At 32.3% G+C, this 17,495-nt stretch overlaps 1 protein-coding gene across 3 annotated transcripts in view; it reads left to right on the top strand.

Moving 5' to 3' along the window:
* The window catches only part of LOC122503875 (transcription factor Ken 1), a 163,120-nt gene that overhangs the window by 108,709 nt on the left and 36,916 nt on the right, over nucleotides 1-17,495 (top strand). For all 3 annotated transcript variants that reach the window (XM_043614626.1, XM_043614625.1, XM_043614624.1), the window contains one exon: nucleotides 8,091-8,318. In XM_043614626.1, coding sequence (XP_043470561.1) covers nucleotides 8,091-8,318 — 228 coding nt within the window. The remainder of the gene's footprint in view (nucleotides 1-8,090; nucleotides 8,319-17,495) is intronic.

The raw sequence follows: 17,495 nt of genomic DNA, 5'->3' as shown, positions 1-17,495 counted from the left end.
TGGGTGTCAACAAAACCATTATTCTTTCTTTATTGGCAACCAATAATGGACCACTACTGATAAAATAATGAGATGTCCACGCCGATGCCAATAATTGGCGACCATTATTGGCTAATTAGGGACCATCCATAAACCACGTAGCTCCGATTTTTGAACTTTTCGACCCCTCCCCTCCCCCACGTAGCTTAACGTAGCATATTACCGAACCCCCTCCCCCCTACCTAATGAAACGTAGCTTTTTTCTTTTTTTGAATATTAAAATCTCTTTTCTAAAAATAATCAATAAAATCGTATTGAAACATAGTAAACAATATTAAATGTTTTTAAATCACAGTTTATTTTTTTTACAAGTAAGAGTTTGATACAAGATTAATTCTTAATTTTAATCAATATATGTGACCTGGTCTATGAAAAGGGACCTTACGTGTCAAAAAATCATGTTTTTTCTTTTTTGTTGATTCGGATAGGGTTTGAAACACTCTTTAAGATGGTGAAAACCAAAAAGTCATAGGTTGATTAGCAGTTTAATAAAAAAAAATTTTAAGTCAAAAGAAACAAGAGTAAAAATACGAAAAAACTGATTTATTGTTATTATACAAATTAAAATAACAAAGACGATAATTTTTTATTATTTAGAAAAGTTGACAGTTTCCTTGACAACTGTCAACAGTTGAAATTCAAATTTGATATCATATTCGTAATCAGCGACCTCAAAAACGTTATTACTGTCTTTTTTACAAAAAACGATTACTTTTTAGAGAAGTTGACAGCTGTCAACTGTCAAATTGTCAATTTAACATGATATTCGTAATCAGCGGCCTCGAAAACCCTTACAAACATCTGTCACTTATTTATACTTATTGTTGCTAGTTAGAAAACTGAGATTCTTTTTTCTATGTTTGGGGAGTTTGTTATTAATTTATATAAACAATTATTTAAAAAAAAATTTTATTACTTCTGTTTTTAATTTTGATACTGTGATCCACGGTGAAGAAAATAAGCCTAAATTGATTAAAAAATATTAATATTTAAAAAAGTTACAAGGGTTTTTCTAAGTTAAACTTTAACTGCTGTTTTCTCGAAAACTTGTTTTCGCACGTAAGGTCCCTTTTCACTGTCCAGGTCACATATACAGTACGAAAACCTACCACGTCAGTCATATCCCATGAGTGGGAGTGAGACAGACTTATGCGATTCCCATACTTTCCTATGATTGACGGATAGCTTTTCTTACTGTATATATATATATATATATATATATATATATATATATATATATTTTTCATCACTATATATTTTTATCAATATATTTGGACGTCCACATGAAAAGGGCCTATATTGTCGGTTCTAGTTTTCGAGATAATCGCAATTTAGTAATTTTGGAGCAAAATCTTAATTTAAAAAATTTTTTTATTATCAATCTACATGTTTTGATAAGTCGAATCATGCGGTTTTCATTAATTTATCGATAATTTAACTGTTTCATTTCATTGGTTCTTTAGAAAAATGAAAAGGGCCCATTTTGGCGGTCATTTGCAAAAGTAATCCGTATTTTAAAAATGAAGGTGTGGAAAAAATTTAAAACTTCTTGATTTTTCATCTTTAAGGTGTCCTGGACTGTAAACCATTCTTATCTGAATAACTTTCCAGAAGAACCAGAGATATTGATGTTAGAGTCTTTTTTTCGTAATTGTCGAAATGAAAATTTGGATATTACGTTAATTTTTTTATAATAGAAACTGTCAAAAATTTTTAAATAAGTTTAATATCTATTCTTTTTCTTCAAATGACACAATAAAATTGTACTTATAATCCTTAATCTTATATTAAAATGGTTCTTTAATAGAAAAACTGTCCTTTTTAGAAAAAAAAAGTTTTTCGTATTTTCAAAATTAAGAGGGGGGGATGGTTTTAAAAATTTAAAACCTGTTGGTTTTTTATCTTCAAGGTAACCGTTTTTTCGAAATGAGGTTTTTGGCGTTCTAAACTTTTAAATTCCGTAACTCAGCGAACTTTTAACCAAAAAAGTTCTAAGACCACTCAAAATTTTCCAAATTTTGCCAGGAATACGCCCATATAGATAACTCCACACAGTAAAAGTATCGGCACGTTAGATGTACAGGTTGTGTCAAATTTTCTTCTACATTTATTTTGCACGCCATCTGTGCCAGTTTAGCGTATCTGACGTGCATTATGTACGTCTGATATCTTGAAATGGCACCTCAGACGTGCAAAATGAAATGTACTGCTGTTGACTCTGTCCTCGGCGCTTCTAATGTCCCGGAATTTTTTCCGTGCAATAGTGCCAAAATGGGCCCTTTTCATGTGGACGCCCACATATATCTCTCGAATTGACTTTCGAGCTGCCCGCGTAATTTCAAAAAAATGTATGTCAAATAAAAATACAAAGCTACGTTGCTCAGACTCAAAACCCTCCCTTCCTCCATGTGGTCTAACGTAGCACATTACCGAACCCCCTCCCCCCAAAGCAGGCTACGTGGTTTATGGATGGTCCCTTATTGTTGAGGCACCGCTTTTATTTTGTTAACACTAGCGGCATCTGTCTTTGTACGTAAATTCATGCTACAAATGTCAGCAAACTTTTCACATGAGTCGCAGTAAAGTATACGAATGTATACTTGTGTATTGTGCGACTCGGTGATTTAGGCTCAGCAAAAGCTTTTTGCGGTGTCAAAAAGGAGAACTAAATGTAGAAGAAATATGCCAAAGACAAAATAATTTTACTAAAATTGTTCATTAATTTCTTGGTTCTTATCCTCATTCCCTTAGTGTCACTCTATCATTTGATGGTCATTTTTAATTATTTACCTACATATTTTATTTACTTTTCTACAGTGGCTCAACTCTGACTACCATGTTCAACGCTGACTCCTTTTTTTTAAATTGCTTACTATGTCCAACCCTGATAGCCCTCCCCTACCTAATAAATTATTTGTTTAATAAAAATTCATTAAATAATTATTTTCTGAAATAATTATTTATATTTAAAAATTTATTAACTTTTTTTAATTAATTATTTTATAGGAATGATGATTATTTTTAATCACATCGAAATGTGAATAACCCTTTCGTTTAGAGTTAAAAAATAACTTACCTCACATCCAATGCAAAAATAGAATAGAATACTTTCTTCTTGTATACTTTTCAAGTTTCATGTTAGTTGCCAGAGAGTTTCAAACAACATCTCCTATGGAGCGTTGAACGAACTACATACTTATCGCATGACAACATGAAACTCAAAAAGTATTAAAATATTAAATTTTGTAAAAGTATTTTACAATTAATAGAAAAAGTGCAACAAAGCAACTTGGACAAACGTCAGAAATAATAAATTCAATATTCCCACCAATTGTTGAAACAATTTCAGTAGTTGACTTCTGACAAATTTACATTTTCAATTTTTTTTTGTTTCTAACTTAGTCTGAGAGGGTGGAATAAATTTTCTAATGGGTGGACAAACGAAATTACAACTTGGACAAACGTCAGGAATAATAAAATCAACATTCCCACCAATTGTTTAAACAATTTTAATAGTTGAATTAATTTTCCAGTAGGTGGACTAACGAGATTTTTACTTCAGGGATGCCACATTTCAGGCAATCACGGAATTCAGGGAAAAGTCTGGGAAAATAGAATTAGTCAGGGAAATCATGGAAAAGTCAGGGATTTTTACTAAAAGTACTGGAAAAAATTAAATGTTTTGAATTGATAAGAATATTTTAATTTTTTGTGTATTTTTTGTTTGCCGTATAAACTTAAAACTATAAAATTATGAATTCTAAAAAAACCTTAAATTTTTTCTACTTCTGACAATAATTTATTTTCTATTTAAATAACTTAATTCAATTCAAAAACTGCGATAAATTTATTACTTATAAATCATTTAATGAAGTATTTTTTTTAAATTTTAATTCCAATAATTCTGTTAAAATTAAATTAAATTTTGAAAATTTTAACCCAATTCTTTTACATAATTTATCTATTTTAGTAAATATTAAAATTCTTTCGAGATATTTAAATATTTTCAAAAATTAAAAAAAAAATTTTTAACGTTTCAATTATCTTTATAAATCCCAAAATTCTTCGCCGAAATTCAATTATATTTAGGAATTTTTATAAAATTCATAGTAAAATTCAATTACTTTCCTAAACAGCAATTTGATTTATCATAAGAATTTAATTATTTTCAAAATTAATCAAATTCTTGGAATAAATTCAATTATTTTTAAAAAATCTAAAAAAATCGTCAACACTTCAATTATTTTTATAAATGAATAACAAAATTCTTCAAAAAAATTTAATTATTTTCAGGAATTTTAATAAAATGCATTCCAGAATTCAATTACTTTCATAAATAATAGTATTCATCACAAGAATTTAATTATTTTAAAAAATAATAAAATTTATTGAAGAATTTCATTTATTTTTAATACAATTTGAATCCAATTCTTCGAAAAATGTATTTATTTTTAAAAATTTCATTAAAATGCGTTGAAAGAATCCAATTATTTATAATAATTTGTTGATAAAAATATGTATAAGAATTCAATTCTAAGAAACATTCAATTATTCAATGAATTATTTATGTTTGTATTTAAATAATTGAATCCAATAAAAATTGATTTAAAACTTAATTCTAGTTCAAGTTTTATATACCTAATAATTGAATTTTGGAGAAGTTACTATTAATTGCATTTTTTAAAAAAATAATTAAATTTTGTCAATCTTTTGAAATAAAATCTTAAAAAATCTGAATTTTTTATATATTTAGGTAATTCAAAATTCTATTGAATTAATTTTCTTCTAATGTATATTTAATTGGAGAATTTCCGAATAATCGAAATTTCACGTAAGATTGAATTGAAAATAAATGGATTTGAAAAATTCAAAAAGCTTACCTTTTGTATTTTAGAAACAAAGTTGAAAATGTACATTTGTGAGACGTCAACTATTGAAATTGTTTAAACAATTGGTGGGAATGTTGATTTTATTATTTCTGATGTTTGTCCAAGTTGTAAGTTCGTTTGTCCACCCATTAGAAAATTTATTCCACTCTCTCAGTCTAAGTTAGAAACAAAAAAATTTTAAATGTACATTTGTGAGAAGTCAACTATTGAAATTGTTTAAACAATTGGTGTGACTCTTGATTTTATTGTTTCTGACGTTTGTCCAAGTTGTAATTTCGTTTGTCCACCCATTAGAAAATTTATTCCACCCTCTTAGACTGATTTACAAACGAAAAAAGTCTAAAATGAACATTTATCAGAAGTCAACTAGTGAAATTGTTTAAACAATTGGTGGGAATGTTGATTTTATTGTTTCTGACGTTTGTCCAAGTTGTAAGTTCGTTTGTCCACCCATTAGAAAATTTATTCCACCCTCTCAGACTAAGTTAGAAACAAAAAAAGTTGAAAATGTACATTTGTGAGACGTCAACTATTGAAATTGTTTAAACAATTGGTGGGAATGTTGATTTTATTATTTCTGATGTTTGTCCAAGTTGTAAGTTCGTTTGTCCACCCATTAGAAAATTTATTCCACCCTCTCAGACTAAGTTAGAAACAAAAAAAGTTGAAAATGTACATTTGTGAGACGTCAACTATTGAAATTGTTTAAACAATTGGTGGGAATGTTGATTTTATTATTTCTGATGTTTGTCCAAGTTGTAAGTTCGTTTGTCCACCCATTAGAAAATTTATTCCACCCTCTCAGACTAAATTAGAAACAAAAAAAATTGAAAATGTACATTTGTCAGAAGTCAACTACTGAAATTGTTTAAACAATTGGTGGGAATATTGAATTTATTATTTCTGACGTTTGTCCAAGTTGTAATTTCGTTTGTCCACCCATTAGAAAATTTATTCCACCCTCCTAGACTAAGTTAGAAACAAAATTTAAAAAAAAAAAATTTTATAATTTTTTTTTTTTTTGAAACTTTTTTTTGGTGGACAAAAAAATTAATGGTTGGACAAACGTGGACCTATCTTGGACAAACGAATACTACTTAGAAAAGTAAAAAATTTTGACATGTCGGAGCCAACTTCACAGACCTAATAATTTAATAAAATTTAATAATTAATAATATGTTCAGTGGCCCAGTATTCTTTGATGAATCAGTGGAATTAAAGAAAGCAGGGTCACTAAATTGGAATCAGTGAAATTTTCACTGATTCAGATTTAGAGTGTAGCGTAATAAAATTAAACTAAATTTTTCACAGTGTGTTTATGAAGTATCAATATCTATATTGCATATTTCCTTCACACACACACACACACACACACATATATATATATATATATATATATATATATATTTGCAACACTATTCATGGCAAAGTTTAAAAACACTTGTTTTAATGACACAGTACATGCAATATTTTGAATCTTTATACCCAGGCGGAAATTTCCAACCGGCGCGGATCCTAGCCCGTACTGACGCCGGTGTAACTGTACTGGCTCGGAACCGCCTGCCAACCGAATGTGAACGGGCATTCTACCGAATAGTGACTAGGCCAGGAGCGCGCTGGCAACCGGCTCGGAACTGGCATTCTACCGCCCGCTGACCGGCCGGGAGAAGCCGTTCCGTGTATAATTCAACCGGCTGGGACCTGGCACTCTACCGACCGTGGATTTTTCATTTAATAGCCAGCCAAGCGCTGGCATTCTACCGACTGACAACCGGATCGGATCCAAATGATAATTTCAACAAATATCAATACAAAAAATAATAATCAATTGCAAAAGATAAATACTAATGACAATTCATTGACAGTTCACTTTACACATTTTTTTAATTTTTTTATACACTTAAACGCAATTTTTTATTACATAGACATTTGAAAAATCCTAACGCTTGGGGGTACGGAACCTACGCCTAACCGAATATCTACGCACCGAAATCTCGCACGCTAACCACTATGCTACGCTCGCATGGGACTCTCAAATCTTAAATACTCTCAAGTGTCACTAGCTCAAATAAAACTTGCAGAATTACTACGCGTCAATGATACCGCTATATTTTCAATACTTTATTGAATGTATATTTAGGACTATTTCAATATTTCGTTAAAAAAGAAACTTGTTATATTTTTATTATTATATAATACATATTATATTGAATAATTGTTTTTCAATATAATAATATTGAACGTAATAATATTAATATTATTAATATTGTTGAGAATTAATAATAAATTATCAATATTAATATTAATTAATAATATATCAATAACAATAAATTTATTATTATTAAGATATTAATTAAAATTATTAATATCATTACCTTCAATATTATTATATTGAGAAACAATTATTCAATTATTATTGAGATATTATTAATTAATATTATTATTAATATTAATAATTTATTATTAATAATATATAATATTAATTAATAACGAATTTTTTTAATTATTTAATTTTTAAAAAAGTCTCAATAAATAATTACTTAATATATTGATTAGATTTATTTAATAATAATTATTTTCTAAAATAATGCAATTACTTGTAATAATTATTTAATTTATAATGTGACAATAAATGACGAGATCCGCAGTCGGATCCTCCCCAGTACCGAGCCAGTACAGACTCAACATATCCGTCATTCTTCCGACGCCGCAGAAGAATAAGATCCGCCGGCGGAAGAAATCCAGTACCGAGCCAGTACTGACAATAGTGGGAAGACGGTTCCGACAGTCGGAGCATAATCTGTACCGCGCCGGTTGCTTTTTCAGATCCGAATCGGTACAGACCGTCGGTACTTGCGGTCTGTACGGGCGCGGATCCCAGCCGGTTGTAAACTCCGACGTTCGTCCGACTTTTCCGCCTGGGTATATATATATTTTTTTTCCACCATAAAATTTTTTATTGCAAGTTATAAATTTTTAAAAATTAAAAATAATTTATAACTTATAATAAACAATTTTATGGTTGAACTAAAAAATTTATAATATTGCATGTCCTGTGTAATTTTTTTTTATTTAATGCATTATAATGAAATGTATTCATGTATTCATACTATTAATTTTATATTATGCTTTTAAGAACCTTAATTATTTTTTTTAAAACAGGCAGTCAAACAATCCTGCGGACTGTTGTTCTGTACTCATTAAAACAGAAGGTTGTGAAGAAGAACCAGATGTGGATGTTGAAGGAGTTGAAGGTGAATCTCTTCTTTCGGATAATAGGGAAAGTAGCATAGAACCTCCACGAAGAAGGGATAGTTCGGATCCTGTAAATCTAAGCCTTAATTCTGGTGCTTCTACAACGAGTGAAAGTTCCCATGATATTATAAACAGGTTAGTTAAGAAATATAATTTGTTTTAAAAAAATCTTTAAGAATAATTTCAAAATTTCCCAAGTGCGAAACTAAATTTTGTTCAAAGTGGGTCAAATTTTGGTAAAGCTTCAAGGATCGCGTGCCAATTTTATGATTTTCATATTATCAAATATTGTATTTTCAAATTAGTATTTGACTTAAGTTTCTTATTTTGAAAGATAATTAATTGTAAATTTTGTTCTTCGAAATTATTTGTTTGTTTGTTCTTAAATTATTCTATAACACTTGTTCTATAATAAATCCGGATCAAATAAGTCACAAATATAACAGATTACCCAATTTAATCAAGTGTAACTAACTTTTTTTAAATTTTACAAATTAAAAAATATTGAAAAAAACTCACTTTTTGTATTAATTGTTTGAAAGTCTTCATGTAATTTTAAAAATAACATAACCAAAAAAGAATTTTGAAAAACGCAAAAATGTACGATAAAAAATATAGATTGAATGATTATTATTATTGATAAGGGTTGTGAACGCAGCGTCTCACAGTCACATAATGGCCTCTCCAAGAAAGAAGTACCCCGTATTGTGTTAACGCTCCTTCACAAGATCAGGATACTGGCACAAATTGTGTGTCAAGGTTTCATCTTCCTCTTCACACTTACGGCATTTAGAATCCTCCACAATCCCCATTTTATGCCTATGATAGCGCAAATCACCATGACCGGCAAGCAGGCCTATTATGATTTTCGGCTCTTTTATATTGAGTTTACGGAATTCCGCTTTTCTCCTGGGATTTAAGTTAGTTCCCATGAGTGTTTTGGTTTGTCTACATCCCTTAATCGCCCGCCATTCCTCTTGGTGCTCTTCCGTCAGCCACTGTTTGAATTCCAGGGCCAAGTATTTGTCAGAAACCCCAATAGGAGGCTCAGACCTAATATATTGTTCCGTAGCACCCGCTTTGATTAGCTAATCCACTTTGTCGTTACCAATGAATCCACTGTGACAAGGGACCCAGAAAATGGTAACGCGGTTAATATTAGCTAGCTTGTTAAGTACCTCATGGCAATCACCGACCAGCTGTGATGTTGTTACATATCGTTTCAAGGAAAAAATTGCTGCCTTGCTATCCGAAAGGATAATAGTTATTTTCGTATTAAGGGCGCAGAATAGGTGATTGCGGCGAAGGCGAGACTAGGGAAACCAAGAGGACCCGAGGCGAAGCCGAGGTTGCGTAGGGTCGCCGAGGTTTCTCCATAATTTCGCCTGAGATACTATCACCTTTTGCGCCCGTGCTGCGAACAACATTTTTTGTCCTGCTGCATGGAAAGTGTTTTAATGACGTTTAGTTTAATTAGTTACGTTAATTTAATTAGTTACGTTAGTTTAATTAGTTACTTTAATTTAATTAGCTAGTTATATTATAGTACTTTATGATTCGAGAACGAGTGTCATATACAACTTTATATAATAAATGCATAAAAAGTCAAAGAAATTGCACGTATATACAATGAAGAACACAAACAATTGCACTGTTATACTATCAAGTCCTCATAAATATCTGGGCGGGGGGGGGGTGTGTCTCGCCTCGACGGGGTCCAGGAGCGGAGCCTCGGCCAGGGGGTTCGGGGGGGGGGGAGCCCCCCGACTAAAAAAAACAACTCAAAAGAATAATTATTTATGATATTTTAAAGAACGTCATTTTCTAATACATCAAGAGACCGGACGCGTCGGGGGGCAAAGCCCCCCGAAACCTAGTCGCGTACTTAAACGTATCAATAAAAAGTATGATAAAAGAATAAAAACAGAATTTTTCACGCGAGCGATCTCATCAAGAAGGTTACAAACTCTCAGAAAATGGCGCGAGTCGTGTAGACTTTTTTACCGACATGCATTCTAATTTGATTTTCTTCTAACAGATGGCGCATTTTTAGTTGTGCGTCCGCCGCTTTTAATAGCAAGTCACTACAATGTTTCAGATTTGCTGTTAAATGAAAACTGTGAAATAAAAGTGTGAAATAAAGAGACTGGGAACAATATACGCGTGCGCGGAAATATTTATATGATCGTTCGCTCTTTCGTTCGCTATTTATATAAAACGCCCTTTCTCGCACATTTTCCTTGCACCAGAAGTGGGACTTTTTATGCATGTATTATATAAATTTAATTAGTTGTTTGTTACATTCGTTTAGTTAAATACTTTAATTTAATTAGTTGTTTGTTACATTCGTTTAGTTAAATACGCCAATTTAATTAGTTGTTTGTTACGTTCGTTTAGTTAAATACGTTAATTTAATTAGTTGCGTTAGTTGCGTTAATTACGTTTAGTTTAATTAGTTACGTTAGTTAAGTTAATTTAATTAGTAACGTTAGTTTAATTAGTTGCTTTAATTTAATTAGTTACGTTTGTTACGTTAGTTACCTTTATTTACGTTAGTTTAATTAGTTATGTTTGTTACGATAGCTTAGTTAAATACGTTAATTTAATTAGTTACGTTTGTTACGTTAGTTTAGTTAGTTACGTTAATCTCGTCTCGAAAAATGAAAAAATCGAAAATACTTGATCGAGCTTTTTGAACATCTCTAGCTTTTAAATGTGTTTTGCGCCCGCTCACCCTACCTCTGGGCGGGAATCACTTACTTTGCTACCGCTTCATGCGCACGAAATAACACAGTTTCGTGAAGGCATGACAAAAACATATTTTTATAATGACAACTTTCTAGGGCCTCGACAGCACCATAAAATATTGCCATAATTTCGGCTTTTAACACAGTATCAGTGGACCCTAGCTTATACGAGTGGTCCAATAGCGATGTTACTTGATAGATTCGAGCACCGACTCCATACTCACTTTGTGATCCATCTAAATACTAAACATCACAATCAGCTGGGATCGTTGTCAGTCTATTTATCCAATCCTCTCTGGTAGGTATACATATTGATCTTATACTTTTTATCATAGGTACAAAGGGACCATCTTGTCCCTAATCATGTTGAGAAGAGGCCTTCCCACTAAGTTTTTAGGGAAACGCCATCTGCCCACCTCCCTGCGGCCCTCAAGACCGCTAAGTCTCAGGGCAGCCTTAGTCTTAATTCGACTCTGCCCCACCAGGCCAAACAAATCAGCGTAGGTCTAGTAGGGAGCCTATGGTAGGTCAGCCTAGAGAGCAGAGTTGCTTCAGATCAAGAATAATGTATCCGGTTTAAGGCCCCAGCTACCACCTATGGCCCTTCTACATTGCCAAAGGATAGCTGTGAGTTTCTTGCACTTCTCCTCTAAGTGCTTTTTCCATAGCAGCTTTCTATCCAGGATTACCCCTAGATATTTTGCCTGACCTGTAAATTGAAGCTCTTTCCCTGCCAGCTTTAGTGAGCACGAGGTTACGTACGATTAACAAAATATCGTCTGCATAGCCTATTGCATGATACCCTGTCTTAGTTAAAAGTGTCAGTAGTTCATTCACTACCAGAGACCAAAGCAAGGGTGAAAGAACTCCTCCCTCGGGACATCCAGAATTAACTGTTCCTTCTAGGACTGAGTTCCCTTTTGTTGATGGGAGGTTTCTGTTTTTAAACATATGACAAATTATTAAAAGCTATCGTAGCTATTTTTATAGACTCCGGAGAGGCCGTACTAAAAGCTCCCTCTATGTCCATAAAGTCCCTTACCGCAAAGCCCTGGTTCTGTAGTTGACCATCAATTAGGTCAACCGCTTTAGCCAGGGCTGTCTCCGTAGAGCATCCCGCTCTATACGCGTATTAATCTTCGTGTAGCGGATCACCAATTTTAGAATCAAAGATGTAAGGCTAATAGGACGGAAATCCTTCTGTGAGATATATCCGTTTTTGACCGCTTTAAGTATGAATACAACTTTCGTATCCCACCATACTTTAGGGACATAACCCATAGTTTGAGTCGTCCTAGCAAACCTCACCAGAAGTCCCACAGCGTCGTCTATCTGCCTTTTGTAAAAGGACAGGGAAGACGACACCTGGACCGTGAGACTTGTAAAGGCTAAAAGATTCTACCGCCTAACTGACCCTATCGGCAGTCACGATCCCATAAGCCAGCTGCCTTCGAGACCAATAGTCAGCCTGTGGAATGTTAAACAAAGGCCAAGGATCGGGACCACCCTCCCCAGAATTCGAAAAGCCTGTAAAGTGTGTCTGTCTTATCATCCGACTCGGAGAAACTTCCATCGGGCAACCTCATGGTGCCCAAAATTGCATCAGGGTTCCTGGCAAGCAGCTTTTCAAGTCTAGCGCCTCTTTCCCCTTTTCGATGCTAGAACAAAAAGCATTCCAACTATTTTGTTTTGCTTTCCTTATTTAATTTCTATAGTCGTCCGTCATTTAAGTAAACTCAGTCCAACCACTAGTCGTGAGTCTTTGTTTAGCTCGCTTGAAAAGTCTTCTGGTTTCTTTTCTGAGATAATCTAACTTCTCATTCTGCCAGCACACTTTTTTCCCGAAAATACTTCTGTCGGTTTGGAACTAATTTCGTAGGCTGCCTTGATGGCCTTTGTAAAATTAGTAGCCACCTTGTCCACGGTCTCTTGATCTCTAATCGTACCCAGTAAATCAGAAAGTGTCTCTCTGAGTTCAAAGTTATATTTAGCCCATTCCGTCTTCTTGGGATTACAAATCCACTTGGCTTCCAAACGGACAGCAACTCTACCTCAAAGACTATCTGTGAATGACCAAAAAGCGAAGGTTCATTAGAAACTCTCCATCTTCTTACCTTGTTTGCAATTCTCTTAGAACAGAGAGTATTATCAATTACTTCCTGCCTAATACCATTGCTAAAAGACTGGGACGAACCCGTGTTGAAAATATACAAATCTGTTCCGATTGGGAATTTCAGTAACTCTTATACTCCCGCCACACCGTATGTTGTGAGAGTACACGCTCTAAGCTTGGCAGTTCTGCAGTCTTTGTAGCACACGAGACGATCCCCTCCATGTCCCTTAATCGCACCTTTTACTAACCATGGTCCTTGGATTAGCGAGATGCCTGTGTGCATTCTAGTCATGCACTCCCGGTATCCGTGCGGTTGCCTCTATTATCGTCTGGAGTATCTCCACCATACTGACTTTTAACCTCGCTTCGGTTGCGATAACGATGAAGACTCATCTGCAGAAGGAGGCCACAAATTTCGGCCATTGCTCTACCGGCATCTTACTGTAATAAATACAAGTTTTACAAAAGAAAATAATTTAAATTTTAATAAAAATACACTTTATAAACGAAAAAAGATTATTATTAATCGTGAGGTATTAATAAATTCAAATAAAAGATATTTAAATAGAGCTCATAAAATATTTAATATAAAAATCAATAGATAAATGATTCGAATCAATATAAAATTAACAATTTACAATAATTCTGTCCACGTTAGAATCATTCACATTCACACACAAATCATAAAGTCAAAATAAATTAGGACGGAAAAATTATAAATTAGACAAAATGCATTGATCAAATAAATTCAAGAAAACGAAAATACGGAAACAAAAACATAAATTAAAATACTCATCGCTCTCTTTTTGTCGTTACGGGAAATTGGACGCGGCGTGGATCCGGAGAACGGCGTGGTCACTATTCTGCCAAACTGACTTTAGAATCTCGTTTATCCCTCTTTTTCTTATCAGCTTACATTGGAATATGGAGCAGATTAATTTCTCTCCACCTTTTATTAATTTAGCAGCAGATCACCCTCCTGATTCTCAATTTTAGATCCAAATCACCGCGACAATTGTCCGCCCATTTTCAAATAGAAATAAACGCCACACTACGAACGGGATAATTTAAAAATAATAAGCATAATTTTTAGTGGTTTTAATATTTAATGACATCTAAAGCATATGTTTTCTCATATTTAAACCGCTAAAAAAATTTATGAAGCTGTGAGAATATATAAAACGTCATGAGGTAAGCATAGCTGCCTTTACCGTGAAAGTAAAAGCTACAATTAAATGTAACTAGTTATTTTAAATCGTCATATTTGAACAAAATAAATATCCATCGATTTATATTTTAAAACAGCCCTTAAATGTAAGTGTTTGCGTACTTGTATATGACAAAATTCAAAGTGACGAAAGTTAATTATTTTGAAAAGTGATTTATTTGAAAAAGTGGTCAAATTTACTATAATGGATTTTTACAGCACTACGTTTCTAACATTTTCTGGGGCCACTGATTAGGTATCTGAAGTCAGTTGATAAAAATTCAAAATGGCGAAATCAATATGGCAACCGAAAAGGTAAAAAATCAATTACATTTGCTTGAAATTTGCCACTTAGGGGTTTTTATGGTGGCTTCCCAGTGTGCACGTTCTAGAACTGTTCTAGAACAGTTAATGGAAATAATGAACAGTTCTAGAACGGTTCCAGAATTGTTCCACTACGTGCACACTGGGTTATTACAAATCTGAAGTTAGTTTATATATGGGTCAAAATACCTCACCTGACAAGGTCAAAAAATTTATGTTGTTGGATTTTCTCGAAACTTTGACAAAATGTTACTGTTATTAGTGGAAGTGTAAATATAAATTATTATTCAATTTCATAACATATTTTTTGAGTTACGGAGTTTTAAAATTTCGACTTTTTAGAAAACATATTTTTTCGATTTAATATATTGATAAGTAAAATTAATCAAATTAAAAGTGTGAATAGTGATTTTAAATGGCTTTTCACGAGTTACAAGCTGGTGATAAAAAAGCATTGTTTTCTATCAATTTGACTTTGAAATTCAACGTCAAATTCTTAATTTCAATATATCTCAAATTCGGTTTTTTCATTTTTTTCTAACCTATCTCAATAGCGTCAAGTGAAAAATAGAGTGAGATCTTGGAAATTTTTCAAGAAAATAATAATTTATCAATATTTTGTAAGAAAAATGATGATTTATAATTATTTTCTTGAAAAATTTTCAAGGTCAGACTATGGTTTTCGCATGCCGCATAGAAAAAAGGTAAGCTATTCATTGGGATAGGTTAAAAAAAATAAAAAAAAACGATTTTGAGACATACTGAAATGGATAATTTGACTTTGAATTTCAAGGGCAAATTGAAAAATATTAAATCGAAAAAATATATTTTCTAAAAAGTCAAAATTTTAAAACTTCGTAACTCAAAAAATATTTTATGAAATTGAATAATATTTTATATTTACACTTCTACTAATAATAGTAACATTTTGTCAAAGTTTCAAGAAAATTTATTTTTTGACCTGGGCAGTTGAGGAATTTTACCCCATATTATTATATTGTTATATATGTAACGAAAGCTTCAGACAATATTGCATCGCAATATTAAGGCAATATAATGCAAGCTTCAGACAAGATTGAACTGCAATGTATAGTTTAGTCTATTATTGCATCGCAAGCTTGAATCAAATTAAATGGTATTTCATATGAGAGGCCGAAAATCAAACCCGAAAATCTTATCTATACATTGGATCTGCTATTTTGAATTTTTAAGAACTGACTTTATATTTGTAATCAGAGACCCCAGAAACTCCTAGATACTATGTTTTATTAAAATCTATTAAATGTTTTATTCCAATGTCCGACATATTGGAGCCGACATTTTGAATTTTTTAAATCTGGCTTCATATTTGTAATCAGCGACTCCGAAAACCCCTGAGTAACAAGTTTTATTAAAATTTATCGAAGGATTTCAGAAATTAATTTTGTCCACCTACAATCGTGTTTCAGACCACTGTGATCCGTAACACAGCCTCATCCTTGAACCCAATTGGAAATTAACCATTGGTGCATTAATGGTCCAATATTAGGAGCCAGCAATACCAATGATGGTGAAATAATAGCAACCAATATTGAGCTATTATTGCTAGAGTCTTGGAATGATCACGACTTTGACAAGCATTGGCAGCCAATATTGGATCACTATTGGCTGCCAAGGCAAATGCCGGACTTTCAAAGCCTTGGTTGTTCATTGGAAACAAAGATTGGACCAATATTAATGACCAATTAATTACCAATGCTTTAAAATTAAATTATTGCTTGGTTATTTCTTGGTTACCAATACTGAACCAACATTTGAAATCAATATTTTACAAATACCAACACATAGCAAAAATTTTTCAAAAAAAAAATTAAATGACTAATCTAGACAAAGAAAAGTAATTAATTTAATTAGAACACTCTGTTAAAAACAGAATGTGATCAAAATCAGACAAAGATAATAATAATTTTCGTTAACAAGTTGTTTCACCAATTCTATATAAGAAGAGACGCTTGCATTCTCAAACTTAGACAAATATTATCTTTGTCTGATTTTTATCACATTCTCTTTAATGGCCAGTGGAACACATACGTACCACCTACTTCAAAAAGTCTTAACTGAGCGTGAGTAACAAATACATATATAAATGCCATTTTCCAAAAAAACTACCCTTTATGAAATACACCCTTTCAAAAAACGCAAAAAATGCCAAAAATTAAAAAAAAGGTATAATTTCAAGAAATTTTTTTTTTGGCTTTCAAAGTAACATATGTTTTAAAATATTGTAAACTTTGTAAAAAAAATTAATAACAAAATTTTACCTCAGGGTAAAAAAAATTAATGAAAACTACACCCAAAAAACGAAACAATTTAAAAATCTACTAAATTCGCCTACAATTTTGTTATACTCGGGGGTTTTCAGGGTCGCTGTTTACGAATCCGATGTTAGATTTCAAAAATTCAAAATGGCGGATCCAATATGGCGGACGATAAATTGGATAATTCATCAGATTCGTCTAAAAATTGTTACTCGGGGGTTTTCGGGGTCGCTGATTACGAATCCGATGTTAGTTTTGAAAAATTCAAAAAGGCAGATCCAACATGGCGGACGATACATTTAAAAATCTACCAAAATCGCTTAAAATTTTTTACTTGGGGGTTTTCGGGGTCGCTTATTACGAGTCCGATGTCAGTTTTCAAAAATTCAAAATGGCGGATCTAATATGGCGGACAAAAAAATTTTGAAAATTTATTAGTATCGCCTGAATATTGTTATGCAATAGGGGTGGTTTCGAGGAGGATGCTTATTAATATTATCTACATCTGTGTCACTTAGAAACATTTTTTTATAATTTAGAAGCATTTAGAAGCTATAGATTTTTTTATCATTCACAAAAAAATTTTATCAACAAGGCGTGGTTATTCGACCTTGGGCTTGTTTT

Source organism: Leptopilina heterotoma, unplaced genomic scaffold (genome assembly GCF_015476425.1).
Source record: "Leptopilina heterotoma isolate Lh14 unplaced genomic scaffold, ASM1547642v1 Lhet_271, whole genome shotgun sequence".
NCBI lineage: Eukaryota > Metazoa > Arthropoda > Insecta > Hymenoptera > Figitidae > Leptopilina > Leptopilina heterotoma.
This window is presented reverse-complemented; position numbering and strand designations above follow the sequence as displayed.